At 33.1% G+C, this 14,563-nt stretch overlaps 1 protein-coding gene across 1 annotated transcript; it reads left to right on the forward strand.

Annotated features, from left to right (window-relative positions):
* The first annotated feature begins 6,631 nt into the window (after positions 1-6,631).
* LOC126686665 (squamosa promoter-binding-like protein 1) lies at positions 6,632-12,866 on the forward strand. Its single transcript, XM_050380810.2, has 11 exons — positions 6,632-7,891; positions 8,152-8,333; positions 8,489-8,634; positions 8,721-9,059; positions 9,394-9,468; positions 9,555-9,662; positions 9,741-9,858; positions 9,975-10,116; positions 10,240-10,390; positions 11,180-11,773; positions 12,210-12,866. The coding sequence occupies exons 1-11, from the start codon at positions 7,284-7,286 to the stop codon at positions 12,651-12,653; spliced, it is 2,907 nt and encodes a 968-aa protein (XP_050236767.1). The 5' UTR covers positions 6,632-7,283; the 3' UTR covers positions 12,654-12,866.
* Positions 12,867-14,563: the final 1,697 nt, after the last annotated feature.

Genomic DNA, 14,563 nt, shown 5'->3' on the forward strand with positions numbered 1-14,563 from the left:
GTTCAGTCCCGAGAGAGTTTTACTCAGCCGAGTTGTTGACAAGACACACGTCCCGAGATAAAATTCAGCCGAGATCCCAACCCCGAGAACACTCACCAAGTTAACCTTGTATCTTTAGTAATTATTGAATGTTATTTATGATGTCATTCCCATTTATTATTATTTGATATATTCATATATATTATGTCTGGTATTTTCAACCTTATCTTAAATAATATCAAACACAATACATTTAAAAACACATATCAAATAGGCTTAATGCCTTAAAAAAACCTCGACCTTTCGTCCCCTTTTCAACCTTACCCTGACGTTGAAAATTTGTCAATTTTACCCTAATTTGAATTTTTTCATTTCAATTGTAACTTAAAGCATAAAAATGCCCTTTCTTTATTTAACAAAAGTTCAAAAAAATTCTTTAAAAATTATCAATTTAATATAAAAAGTTAATCTAATGCAAAAAGGGTCAATTTAGAGAATTTTTTTGAATCTTTGTCAAATTAAAAAAGGTCATTTTTATTCTTCACGGTACAATTGAAATGAAAAAAAACAAAATAGGGTAAAATTGACTGATTTGCAACGTCAGGGTAGGATTGAAAAGGGGGTGAAAGGTCGGGGTTTTTTTTAAGACATTAGGCCTATCAAATAATACATATTTAACAGCTGTCTCTAATTCCGTTAACACATCAATTCTACGTGGCTATTTGTTTACCGTTGTCATATTTAATTAATGACATGACTTTTATAATAGTCATCTTCTTCTAATTTGAGCCCTAATTCCTAAATCCCCAAACTCCACAATCCCGAAAAAATAAATTGAGTTGTAATTTAGTATGACTTTATTGTCGTTCTTTTTAGCAAGTAGTAGGCAAAGAAATAATAACGTCAAATACTTTAATGGAGGTCGCGTCAGGTGGATGCTTTAGAAATCGTATTACGCCAACGTATACATCTTGGACCAAAAGAAACCCTAGACAAAAGTTTTATAGCTGCCCAAACTGTAAGGTAAGATATTTCTCTCAGTTACTTTTTGGATATGCAATACTCTGTTATGCGAAACTAGCCACATATGATTGAGGTAACAGAGTCAGAAACAGTGTCAAACTGGGAGACTAATTGTTCAAAATTTCAAATGTTAGGAGCACAGCTGAACATTTTCGAACGTTAATAGCTCATTTGATCCTGCCCCCAAACCATAGGGGTATGGATGACCCTTTTTCTTTAAAGGAAAGTCACTCCATCAATAGGAAGATTAAAAAAAAGCCACATAAAATTGAAATAACAGAATCAGAGACAGTATCAAACTAAGGGCCCTACTTGTTCAAAATTTCACATGTTGAAGGCACAGTTTAACCTTTTCATATATTAAAAGCTCACTTGATCCTGGACCCAAACCACAGAGACATAAATATCAATTTCTCTTAAATTATTAATACTTAATGATTTTTTTTATTGAGGAGTTAATAATTATAAAAAAATTAAATTCAGAAGAAGCTGAAGCGATGGTTCTACTTGATAGTTTAAAATCATTATTTAATAGAATAGTTTTTGCAATGCATGCTTGTAAACTTCCGTTAGTCGTGTATTTACAAATGACAAAATTAGAAATTGATTTCTATTAAACAAAATTAAAGTTGGAGGATTCAATTACAAAAATAGTGAAAGTTCAGGAACCCTCTTATGGGTTTTGCCTTCTTAGAACTATATTAACAGAATAGGGGTCAAAGTCAATAAGATTGACGGTGACTGATTAACATTTCTTTGTTTATGTATTCGGTTGGTTATGAATTCAGGTGCACTGAATCTATCTTTTGGATATTTTTGGTGTATCACCAGCAATCTAAAGAAATTTCTAATACTTCATGTTTTTGTAAACTTTTGTTCAATTAGATACACATATGTACTTGTCCTTTTATCCATAATATTTATCTGTCTTTAAAAAAAAATAATCCAATTATTTATTACTTTAAAATTTCAAATAAACATTTATTAATATTTTTTAAAATTTATTCTTATCAATAAATAACTTAGTAAGAGCATCTCTAGTGTATTTTTTTTTTATTTTAGAGAGTATATTTTAGAAAATAAAGAACATTTTACATATAAAGAATACAATTTTAGATTTTAATTCAATGGACTCTCTAAATTACAACACTTTATTTAATAAATATTAATTTATATAATATTATTATATATTATCAAAAAAATTATTATAATTATTGTCTTTTGTTATAATATATTTTTTTTTTACTTTTTTATTGAAATAAAATTGAAACACATATCTTTAAAAATAAAAAGATAACTCATATGTTTTGAATTTAAAATTTTATTAAAGAAATAAGAAATATAAAGTTCTGGCTCTCCACATGCAGAGAGTTAAATACACTTTTTATTTAAAATTTATATTATAAAGAGTTTATTGGACCTTTATTTTAATATATAAAAGAGTTAGTGTCAAAAAAAGTCACGAACTTTACATGTTTTTTCATTTTAATCACGTAGTTTAATTTTTGTCATTTTTATGCACGAACTACCATTTTTTTTCAAATTCATACACGGCGCTAAGATGACACTCATTCATTGGTGTAAAATGACCTCCTCCTCAGCGAATTACACTAACGGGACATTGACACCTCAACACCGTGTATGAATTTGAAAAATAGTGTTAGTTCGTGCATGAAAATGGCAAAATTTAAATTGCGTAATTAAAATAAAAAAATATATAAAATTCGTGATTTTTTTAATATTATTCCTATTTAAAATAAAGAGTTAGACTCTTTTAAAGAGGCTAATGAAAATGCTCTACGACTAAAAAAACTAATCAACTATTAAAATAGTACTCTTTTCGTCCCGTTTAAGGAGAAATATATATATTTTACACATAGATTAAAAAAATATTAAATAGTATTCTTTTTCAATTTATCTCTATTTAATTATGGTATGTAAAATGGATTTATAATTACCATCATTACTATTAGAAAGTAATTGGTGAAAAGGAATTTCAATGGAAACTAACACAAAATGTTGGTATAAATAAAATAAGATATATTCTTTCTTAAATAGGACGAAAATAGTAGTAATCAATATAAATATAAAATTTAATAAAAATATATATAAAATAAAGAATTGTGATAAATATTCTATATTAGAGAAAATAATATATTTTAGTTTTGTTTATGAGTCTCATAATTAGAACAATCCATCATTATCTATCTATTCCCATGTCATGTAACATTTGATGGCTTAACACATTATATGATCACTGAACTTATATTCTATCATTTATTTGATTTTTTATCTTTTAATTTAATCTGTTTAGCATCCCAATTCTTAAATTTTATCTATTTGAGTTTTGACATTGTCAATTTTACAATTATTTGATTTTTTTGTCAGTTGAAATATTTAGTTACAAACCAAAAAACACTCATAATAGATCTTGTTAAGATAACGTGTAATAAGTAAATTTATAAAAGACTATCAAACTTTTTCAAAAGGTGATAATCTCGCTTAAAATATCAAATTAGACACATTTTACCTAAAAAGTTAAATTCAAAAATAACTAAATAACGCGATTGATTTAATATACTTTTATTATGATAAATTTAAAATTAAAAAATAACCTTAGACTTTATACCTAATTAGTGAACATTTAATTTATTAAAAAATTAACAAATTGTTTTTTTTCAAAAAACATAAATTTTAATAAATTGTAACAGTCAAGAAATCAAATTATATAAAGAAAATCATTAAATTAAATTTCATTTTTATATATAAACAAATAAAAATAAAGAGAGAAATTTACACCCCATACGCTTTTTTTTTTGAAATTTTTGCAAAACTACGCTCTAACTTTTTGCTATTGCAAAAATCCCTTTTCTTTTGTTTGTTTGCAAATATTATCTTTTTTAACTTTTATATTTGCGAAAATACGTCATCTACCAATAATCTATCAAAAGAGCATATTTTTGCAAAAGAAGAAAAAGATTGCATTGATTTTTTTATGGGTTAAGCAAAATAAAATAAACAAAAGTTTATTTTGCTCCCTTAACTTTACATAAATTATCAATTAAGCAAAAATTCATGGCACTCATTATGTTGGTTAATTTGAAACATTTTATCCCCTAAACTAAGGTAGCAAGAAATGATTGGAGCAATTAGAGCTGAGATGACAATACATTATTGGACCATTTCAATCTGAAGGAATAAGCGAGTCAAAATGTCTATTTTACAAGTGTTTTATCCAAAACGTCTATTTTAAAATTAAAATTATGAATTTGATTTGATTTAATTTTTTCTTTTAAGTTGAAGGAGTAAAATGAACCTTTAATAGAAAAAGTAACATCCAATGTAATTTGCTGATCAGGAGCAGGAAAACACCACACATGATAAGGAATCCGAAAGCAACATAGTATTATAAACTTTGTTGCAGAGAAACATAACTCAAATCAGGACAATGCCAGTAAAGAATAATAAATTACAAGGACCCATCATCGTACGCCAAACAATGGATTATCACATTCTCATCAACAAAGAGTGTTACACACACTCTTATTACGAACAACAAAATTATATTTAAAATTATTAATTATATTCATATAAATATAAATATATAAAATCATAAATATTTTATTAGGTATAATTTAAAAATTAATAATCCATTCATACATAATAATATTTATAAATGATATCTATAATAAAAATATCAATTAATACATGTGTTAAATATGAAGAAGTTATATTAAAAGAATTAGAGAACAAATTTATTTTAACTAATATTTATAACATACGAAACTCTTATCTACAAATAAAAGTTTAGTCTCTCTTTTGAGCAAGAATGATATATAAAAATTGACATTCAATAATATCATTTTTTTTTAATTTTTGATATTTACAGTGTACTGTTGTTATTAATCGATTTAGTTTCATCACTAAAACTGTAAAAATGACATCATTCGGTGAAAAAAGTACTTTGATTTCACAAATATCATAAAAAGCAAAAGAGAAATGGAATTTTGAATATGGTATATATATTTGGTTTACATAGATTTTGAACCTTGAATGAAATAATATTTTAAATTTTATGTTAATAATTGAACTTTTCGTCAAACAAACTATCAAATAAATCCCAAGACATAGGTGAGTTGGTAAGACACTCTCCTGTTTTAAGTGAAATCGCGGGTCAACAATGCTCATGTATGCAACCATTTAAAATTTGAGGCCAAAGCTTTTCCTCTCGTAAGGATCTACCTAATTTGAGTGGGAATTAGTCCAAATATATAAGGTTTAAAAGTGCCGTCTTATAGTTGAGACCTGTTCACGACACCTTATAAAATTATAAAAAAAATTATTAAATATTGAGATTTTATAAGTTCTTAATGTACTTTGATCAAATTTGAGCACCTCTAACTATAAAATGTAACCTTTTAAATATATATCAAAGCCGCTAAAAGAGAAAAATTATTATTAAAATTTTGTATATAAATACTTTAATCATAATTCATATTTATTTTGAATAACTATAGTAAACTATATATACATGCATATATTTGAATTATTTTTTAAATTTAATTGGATACTTATTAATTGTTTTAATTATTATAATTTTTAATTTATTCATATTAAATATTTGTAAGTTTATCAACTAAAATAATAAAAATATTATAATGAAACTTCTCATCATAATTCACTTTTTAGTTTTTTTGTTTAAAAATAAAATAATATAATTTATTTTTTCATCAATAGTTTAGTCCCTTTTGTTTATTTTTAGTGTAAATTATAACATACACGAGAGCCTTATAGCGATTTGCCTTAAAATAATTTATTTTTTTCAAGGATCGAATATTATAGTCTAAACAACTAAAAATTTTCAGTGCATTTTTAAAATTTTAGTTTCGAATCTTATTATGACCAGTAACTTAACTAAATGAAAAATTTAACTATGAAGTGATGACATAATTAGATGGTACTTTATTAAAAAAAAAATTATGGCAATTCTAGTTTGATTTTAGCAAAACTCATACGGAGGCCCCTCTATTTTATCATTTTTGTTCGAGAAGTCCCTACATCAAAGTTCGTCACGTCCGGATCCTTATACTTTGCAGAATCACATTTTGATATCCCTTTTTGTGTTTTTTTCAGTCCCTCTACTTACAATTTGTGATTTTTCCGGTACACAAAAATGATTTAAAAGATTATAATTTATAATTTGAAAGACGGGAAGAACAAATAAGGTAAGTAGAAGGACTTTACGAACAAAGAAAAAAGTACAGAGGCTATCTGAATAAAAATGATAAAGTAGAGGGGCTTCCACATAGGTTTTGTCTTTCATTTGATTTTAATTTTTGGATCGAGAGTTGAGGAGAAATTCTTAGGTAGACTCAGTCCACCACGTCATCCGTAGACTAAGCTAATCATATCATAAAACCTCATTAAAATGAGGGTATTCTTGTAATATCATTATTCAAAAAATGTATGCAAATAACAAACAAAATTACAAAAATACCCTCATTTAAATGAGGTGTTATAATATGATTGATTTAGTCCACGGATGACGTGTTAGACTGGGTATACATAAGAATTTTTATGGTAAGTGGGAGATAGACACGCGGTATGCGGAAAGGACCCACCATTTCCGAGTTGGGTTGGGTACTACTGTTTACTACTTTACTTTCTCTCTCTAGCTTTCACAAAGCTCAAACCAAAACAAAAAAAAAGGTACTAAAGATTGTGGATTACTTAACATTATTGTTATTTTTTGTGTACCATACACACTATTACCATCCTATAACTCTCAATTTCTTTATCTTTTCTCTCTATAAACAATAATTAGATACATCATCAAACCCATCGCCACCGTACCAACATTTCCCAAGTGTTTTCCGGCAGTTCTCCGATCTGGGTCTGGTTTAAAGCTGGAGTCTTGATTAAGTTTCCTGGCAAGTAATTTGAGATTTCTGTTCTTGTTTTTTTTTTAATTTTAAGTTAAAGATTGCATCTTTAATTTTCTGTTTTAAATTGAAGTGGGGTTTTATATTTTAATGGGGTTTGGAGGAAGATAGAGGTGATTGGGTATGTGGGTTGCTCTTAATTGGAATCATGGGTGTGTTGGTGTACTGTTCTTGGACTTTTGGGGAAGAACCGAAGCTGATTAGGTTTGATTAAAGTTTTGATCTTTTAGGGGAAGTGGGTTTTATTTGTTTTTATATTTGGTTACTGGAGTTGAATTTTAGTGTCGGTTTTGTTTGGAGAATTGTTTTGATCTTGTTGGGTATTTGGAGTTCTGATCCATGGAGGCTAGAATTGGGGGTCAAGCTCAATCCCATCATTTTTATGGTATGACTGCTGCTGATTTGAGGGCAGTAGGGAAGAGGAGTCTGGAATGGGATTTGAATGATTGGAAATGGGATGGTGATCTTTTCATTGCCAGCCCTTTGAATCCAGTACCATCCGGTGGCATCAGTAGGCAGATTTATCCTATTGCTACCGGAATTGTCGGAAACGGGAATTCATCGAATAGTTCATCCTCGTGCTCTGATGAATTGAATCTGGGAGTAGAGAAAGGGAGGAGGGAAATGGAGAAAAGGAGAAGGGTTATTGTCATTGAAGATGATAATTTAAATGATGAAGAAGTGGGAGGCCTTAGTTTGAAGGTAGGTGGACATGGTTTTCCGGTTAACGAAAGGGGGATAGGAATCTGGGAAGGAAATAGTGGAAAGAAGACCAAATTGGCTGGGGGTAGCATAAGTCGTGCCGTTTGTCAGGTGGAAGACTGTGGTGCCGATCTGAGCAGTGCCAAGGATTATCATAGGAGGCATAAGGTTTGTGAAATGCATTCAAAGGCAAGTAAGGCTCTTGTTGGAAATGTTATGCAGCGTTTTTGTCAGCAGTGTAGTAGGTATGCATTAATTTCCTGGTTGCTTTGAATTGCATCTACTGTTATTTTATATATACAACTTTTACTGCGTCATGATCTTAGTATGAACTATGATCTTGCAATAAAAAATTTGATGTCTCCATAATTCTGAATATAGTTGCATAGATATCGTTTCCTAAGGTATTTGTCACATATTGCTGTGCCTGAATTTCAAAAGGTTAATAAACGAATATAGTTGCCTTCTCAATATATTCTTTAATGACTCTTTCAAATTTTGGCAGGTTTCATGTCCTTCAAGAGTTTGATGAAGGGAAAAGAAGTTGCCGCAGACGTTTGGCTGGCCATAATAAAAGGAGGAGGAAAACAAATCCTGATCCTGTTGGCAGTTCAAGTTCATTGAATGATGAACAGACGAGCAGTTATCTGTTAATAAGTCTCCTCAAGATACTTTCAAACATGCATTGTAAGTAATTCAATGGATTACCATGGAAAATAATATGAGTTATTATCCATGTCCTTGCTTTCATTATCATTACTACTAGGGACCCTGTGACCAGTCTTCTCTTATTTGTATGATTGCCGTAAACATTTAGTAACTCTGCCTTTTACAAATCGCAGCTGTAAGGTCTGACCAGGTGACAGATCAGGACCTCCTAACTCATCTTTTAAGGAGCCTTGCTAGCCAGCCTATTGAACCTGGAGGAAAAACAATATCCGGGCTCTTGCAGGACCCTCGAGTGTTGCTGAATGATAGAACTTCAGAGGTACTCCTGACCTTGCTCTTACATGCTTTAGTTCTTTCAAGGCTCTTGAAACATCATCTGATTGCACCTGCTTTAAAATGTTGCAGCCAGTTACACATGCACATGGAACTAGTGTTGCAAATGTACAAACCTCTTCTTATATGAAACCTGGCCTTCCAAATAACTATCCAGCATATTCAGAAGTTCGGAATAGTACTGCTGGGCAAGCCAAGATGAACAATTTTGATTTGAATGACATATATGTTGACTCAGATGATGGTGCTGAAGATATTGAGAGATCACCTGTACCTACAAACATGGGGACTAGCTCTCTTGATTGCCCTTCATGGGTACAGCAAGACTCGCATCAATCAAGCCCACCGCAAAGCGGTAATTCAGATTCAGCATCTGCCCAGTCACCTTCCAGCTCTAATGGAGATGCTCAGGTATTTATTTGGTAAATGATGTGCATCAGTTACCTCTTTTAAATTGAATGGACATAGTACAAAGAATAGTTTAATGTGGCATTCGTACTTTCTTTCAGTAAGAAGGCTTTGGTGTCTACTCTATTAAGACAGTGATAGTTTTATCTTTTGGGGTGTTAGCTTTTGTTTCTGAAACCAAATCCAGATTAGATCTATTGATTTTACTAAAGAAACATTTTAAGTAGTTTACTGTTTGTGTTATTTTCCGAGAATTGCACATCAATCTACATTTGCAACATTTTGTTCTTTTGTGATTTACATGCAACTTTTAACTGTGAATTTTTCTCCTGTCCAGAGTCGTACAGATCGGATAATCTTCAAACTTTTTGGTAAAGATCCAAATGATTTTCCTCTTGTCCTGAGAGCTCAGGTACTTAATAAAATGCCATGTGTTGTCGCCTCTGTTGGAACTTCCTTTAGTAAAAGAATTGATTTCTGAAATCCTTCTACTTTCAGATTCTAGACTGGTTATCTCACAGTCCCACTGAGATTGAGAGTTACATACGGCCTGGCTGTGTCATTCTGACGATTTATCTTCGCCAGTCTGAAGCTGCATGGGAAGAAGTAAGCTTTCTGCTCATTTTTACAATTTTTCTTTTTCTGAGATACGCAATTTATTTTTGTTCTTACACTTTTGAATAGGTTTGCTGTAACCTTAGCTCCAGCTTGAGTAGGCTTCTGGATGTATCTGATGATGCTTTCTGGAGATCTGGATGGGCCTTTATAAGGGTTCAGCATCAAATAGCATTTCTTTACAATGGTCTGTAGCCTTTATCTTTCTAAAGTTGAATACATGTTGAACTAGTGATATGGTAGAATAATCTAGTAGTGACTAATGGTTGTGTAAGGAATATCTGAGCATCTTTGGTGATGCAGGTCAGGTTGTTGTGGATAAATCTTTGCCTCTGAGAAGCAACCACCATAGCAAAATTGTAAATGTTGTACCCATTGCAGTATGTGCCACTGAAAGAGCTCGATTTGTGATTAAAGGCATCAACTTGTCTCGACATACCACAAGGTAGCCTTGCCTTTAATTTTAAGATCACATATGCTAGTGAAAGTTTGGATTCTTTGTTATCATTTTTCTCTATTGGTTCAATGTGCTTCTAAAAAGCTTGTTAATGTACTTCACTTTTGTTAGGTTACTATGTGCAGTAGAAGGGAATTATATGTTTCAGGAAAATGCTGAAGAAATAATGGATGATGTTGATAATGTCAAAGAAGACAATGACCTTCAATGTGTTAACTTCTGTTGCTCTATTCCCACAATATCTGGAAGAGGATTCATTGAGGTATTGTGCTATCTCTCTTTAAAGTTATACTATATCTTGTTCACATTTCTTATTTTACTTAGCATCACTCAGCTTTCTGGCGTAATTGAGCTTGCGAGTTTGTTCCTTTTAGGTGGGAATTGTATGGATGGCCATTGTATATGAAAACAGAAGTACAGTTAAAGTGTCTTGATTTAATGTTGATATGCTTGGATACGCTAAACTTTTGCCTCCTCCTAGTAACATGTTGTATTCATCACATGAAAGCAGATTCTTGGTCACCACTGTTTACCAACTGATGTTTAAATTTTTATTTGATTTAGTTGATGTATGTTGCCACATACTCAATATGACGTTAATCTCTATTGTTGCTATAGTATCTAAGCTTCTTATGCTCAATGCATTGAAACACATTTACTTAGAGTATGAGACAAGACATATCAGCAGATGGCTTCCAACTTACATTAGGAAGTGATGGTATTTTATAGGCAAAACATGCTGGTTTTTGTCCTTCCCTTCACTGTTTTTCCTATGACGATACACTGATAGTCCCTTCTTCCTTATGACATTGTATATTTTAGTGTATGTGCTTGTGAAAACATACATGAATATGCACATTCTTATTTGCTTTGGTGCCGACTATGTTTTGGTTATTCTGAATTTGAAGTAACTCTCCCAAAATTATTTATGTTGGGATATGAATGTCGTGACTTGCATTTTACTATTCTGCCTGTGCTTTTTCACATAGATTAGATACCTTTCCAAACATGTCTTTCTGTACATCCTGGCTAAATTTTTTTTGTTATCCAGATTGAAGACCATGGTTTCAGCAGTTGCTTCTTTCCTTTCATAGTCGCGGAGGAAGATGTTTGTTCAGAGATCCGTGTGCTCGAGGGTGCATTGGAATTTATTGAAACAGATACTGATATTTGTGGAAGTGAAAAACTTGAAGCCAAAAATCAAGCTATGGATTTTATTCACGAAATAGGTTGGCTTCTTCACAGGGGCCAATCTATGTCTAGATTAGGCCACTTGAATCCGTGCACAGATCTCTTCTCTTTCAGACGGTTCAAGTGGCTTATTGAGTTCTCCATGGACCGCGAATGGTGTGCTGTAGTTAAAAAACTCCTGAACATAATGCACGACGAAATTGTCGACACGGGAGATCACTCATCAATAAATATGGCATTATCAGAGATGTGTCTTCTTCATCGTGCTGTTAGGAAGAATTCTAGATCTCTAGTGGAGCTTCTTCTAAGATATGTCCCTGAGAAATTGGGACAAGGAAACTTTTTGTTTAGACCAGATGTTACAGGGCCTGCTGGTTTGACACCTCTTCACATTGCGGCTGGTAAAGATGGTTCTGAGGACGTGCTTGATGCATTAACCAATGATCCTGGAATGGTAATTTGTTATCTGCTCATTGTTTATTTTTTCAGGTGCTGAGGAGAAACTCCTCAGAATTTGGTATTTTTCAATATGAGATTGCTCCTACGTTTCTGTTTAGCATGTCTTTTATGCAAACAAAAAACTTCTCATGATTTGGTATTTTTATTATAAAATCTGCTTCTAAATTTCGGCTGTGCATATCTTCAATGTGGACCACACTTTATGGTTATGTTGAGGCTGCATTAATATTAGGAAATTATGTTGATCATGTTCGGCTGTACCATTACAATATCCATCTTTTTGGGGTAGGTCTATGTTTTGGTTTAGTTATGTGTGTAACACTTGTGAACTTCAGTGCATGTGTTTTGGAAGTTGAATTGATTCTTTCCCAAATCTTGAAGCATATGTTTGGCTGTAACATTGCAAAATGACATTGTTTTGTTTGATTCAGGTGGGAATTGAAGCATGGAAGAATGCTCATGACAACACAGGCTTTACACCTGAAGGTTATGCTCGGTTGCGTGGCTATTACTCATATATTCACTTGGTACAGAAGAAAATTAATAAAAGACCAGGTGTGGGGCATGTGGTGCTTGATATTCCCGATGCTCTGTCCGACTGTAACATTAAGCAGAAACAAAATGAAGCTGCGACAGCCAGCTTTGAAATTGGACAGCCTGCCTTTAGATCCATGCAGCGGCCTTGCAATCTTTGCCATCAGAAGCTAGATTACGGAACAGCTGGCAGGTCTTTACTGTACAGGCCTGCAATGCTCTCAATGGTAGCGATTGCTGCAGTCTGCGTCTGTGTTGCTCTTCTATTCAAGAGCTGTCCTGAGGTTTTGTATGTATTCCGTCCGTTCAGGTGGGAATTGTTGGACTATGGAACAAGCTGAGGTCCTTTTCGATCCGACTTGATGACTTATTATAGGTGGTGTGCATTTATATAGACTGTAAAGTTGAGATTCGGTGTATAACCGGTGGTTTGGACAAAGTTTCAGATTCAGTAATGTTATTGACATATATATTTAACTGTTCAGTGTAATTCTTAGGTGTAATTTTAATAATTTTCATGAATTATGCAATATATTATCTCCAACTTCAGAGTACTATGAATTTGAAATCAATGAAGTGCTGGTTTTTTTTTTTTTTTTTTATATCAAAAGATGATCTTTCATTGAAGGGGGAATCCACTACAAAGTCTCGAATCTAGCCACACCATTTGTGCTAGAGGATTATTACAGAATAAGCTGTTTCTAAGAGCTTTCTTGGCTATTGAATCCGCCACCCAATTACACGATCTTCTAACAAAGCTAAAACTATGCGGTGATAAAGTACTACAAAGCGTTTTACAATCTAACAAAATAACTTCACAATCTAAATTGGCTTGGGAATCTCCATTCATTGCATCAATAATATCTTTGGCATCTCCTTCGAAAATCGGAGCTGTCAACTTCAAATGAGCAGCCAAGTAAATTGCTTCCCGCAAGGCTAAGGCTTCAACTAAAGCTGGAGACGTAACAAAGTTAAAGCGACGAGCACAAGAGCTTATCACTCTACCCCAGTGGTCTCTTACCACACATGCTCCAACTCCGGTTGAAGAGTTCGCTCGAAAAGCACCATCAAAGTTCACTTTGTAAGAGTTTACAGGTGGGGGACTCCACTGAACTTCTTCCTGGTTAATTCCAGAACTAGGACGATGGTGACTCACATTCTGAATAGCCCGGTTTGATTCTTCAAACTCATTCTGGAGCTTGACAGCATTACTCAAAACTCTACTCGGGTCACTGTCCTCGTCTCGAAAGATTAAACCATTCCTTGCCAGCCAAATGCTCCACATAATCCAGACCACCTTCGAAAGAGTCTTCAACTTTAGAGAGGTAATAAGCAAGCCTGAATCTAAACTGTCCCAGGCCTTTCTTAGCGAGTCAGACTCGAAAAATCTCTCCACATAACAAATACCTGACCCCAACCAAACTGTTTCTACAAAGGGGCAGTGAATGAGCAGGTGCGCTACGGACTCTGGAGCGTTGCAACGAGGACACAAAGCTGAGCTACCATTTAATCTTCGACTGAGGTTGTCATTCGAAGCCAAGCCATCGCTGAGAGCCCTCCATATGAAAATCTTAATATTGGGAGGAAGATGCAATTTCCATATAATATTCCAATTAAATGGAAGGCCAGGGGGCTGTTGTGGATTGTAATTTCTGCTAAGGGTCTCAGTAGCAGACATTGCTATGTGGTAGGCAGACTTCACAGAAAAGGAGCCGGAGTTGGAGTAATGCCATACAAGACGGTCTTCCTGGCCAGTAGAACTGATCGGCATCTTAAGAATGGAGTTGGCCGTCTCAGGGATGAACAACTCCTTTACCAAATCTGTGTTCCATGATCTTGGATTCCCCTCCATTAAATCTGAAACTCTGTGAATGTGGGGAGCGGAGACAGCGGAATGATTAACACCAAAGCCCGTGTTTGTTGGAATCCAAGGATCTTTATGAATAAAAATGTTGGTGCCCGACCTTACTTGCCATCTCACACCGAGGTCAAGAACCTTCCTGCCCATGAGGATGCTTTTCCAAGCCCATGATTCATTGGAGTGATTTTTGGCTTCTAAAAAAGAGTTGTGAGGGAAATACTTACCCTTTAAAACTTTCGAAATCAATGATTTCGGTTGCGATAATAACCTCCACCCCTGTTTTGCCAAAAGAGCCCGATTGAACTGTTCTAGATCTCGGAAACCCAAACCTCCTTTTTCTTTGGATAGACACATCTTCTTCCAAGAGACCCAATGCATACGCCTTTCCCC

Source organism: Mercurialis annua, linkage group LG6 (genome assembly GCF_937616625.2).
Source record: "Mercurialis annua linkage group LG6, ddMerAnnu1.2, whole genome shotgun sequence".
Classification (NCBI taxonomy): Eukaryota; Viridiplantae; Streptophyta; class Magnoliopsida; order Malpighiales; family Euphorbiaceae; genus Mercurialis; species Mercurialis annua.

Excerpts from the sequence above, each read along its gene's own strand:
- LOC126686665 (XM_050380810.2), top strand. The coding sequence starts at position 7,284 with ATGGAGGCTAGAATTGGGGGTCAAGCTCAATCCCATCATTTTTATGGT. Across the intron at positions 9,060-9,393 it reads GCTCTAATGGAGATGCTCAG|AGTCGTACAGATCGGATAAT; the intron begins GTATTTATTTGG and ends TCTCCTGTCCAG. Across the intron at positions 9,469-9,554 it reads CTCTTGTCCTGAGAGCTCAG|ATTCTAGACTGGTTATCTCA; the intron begins GTACTTAATAAA and ends TTCTACTTTCAG.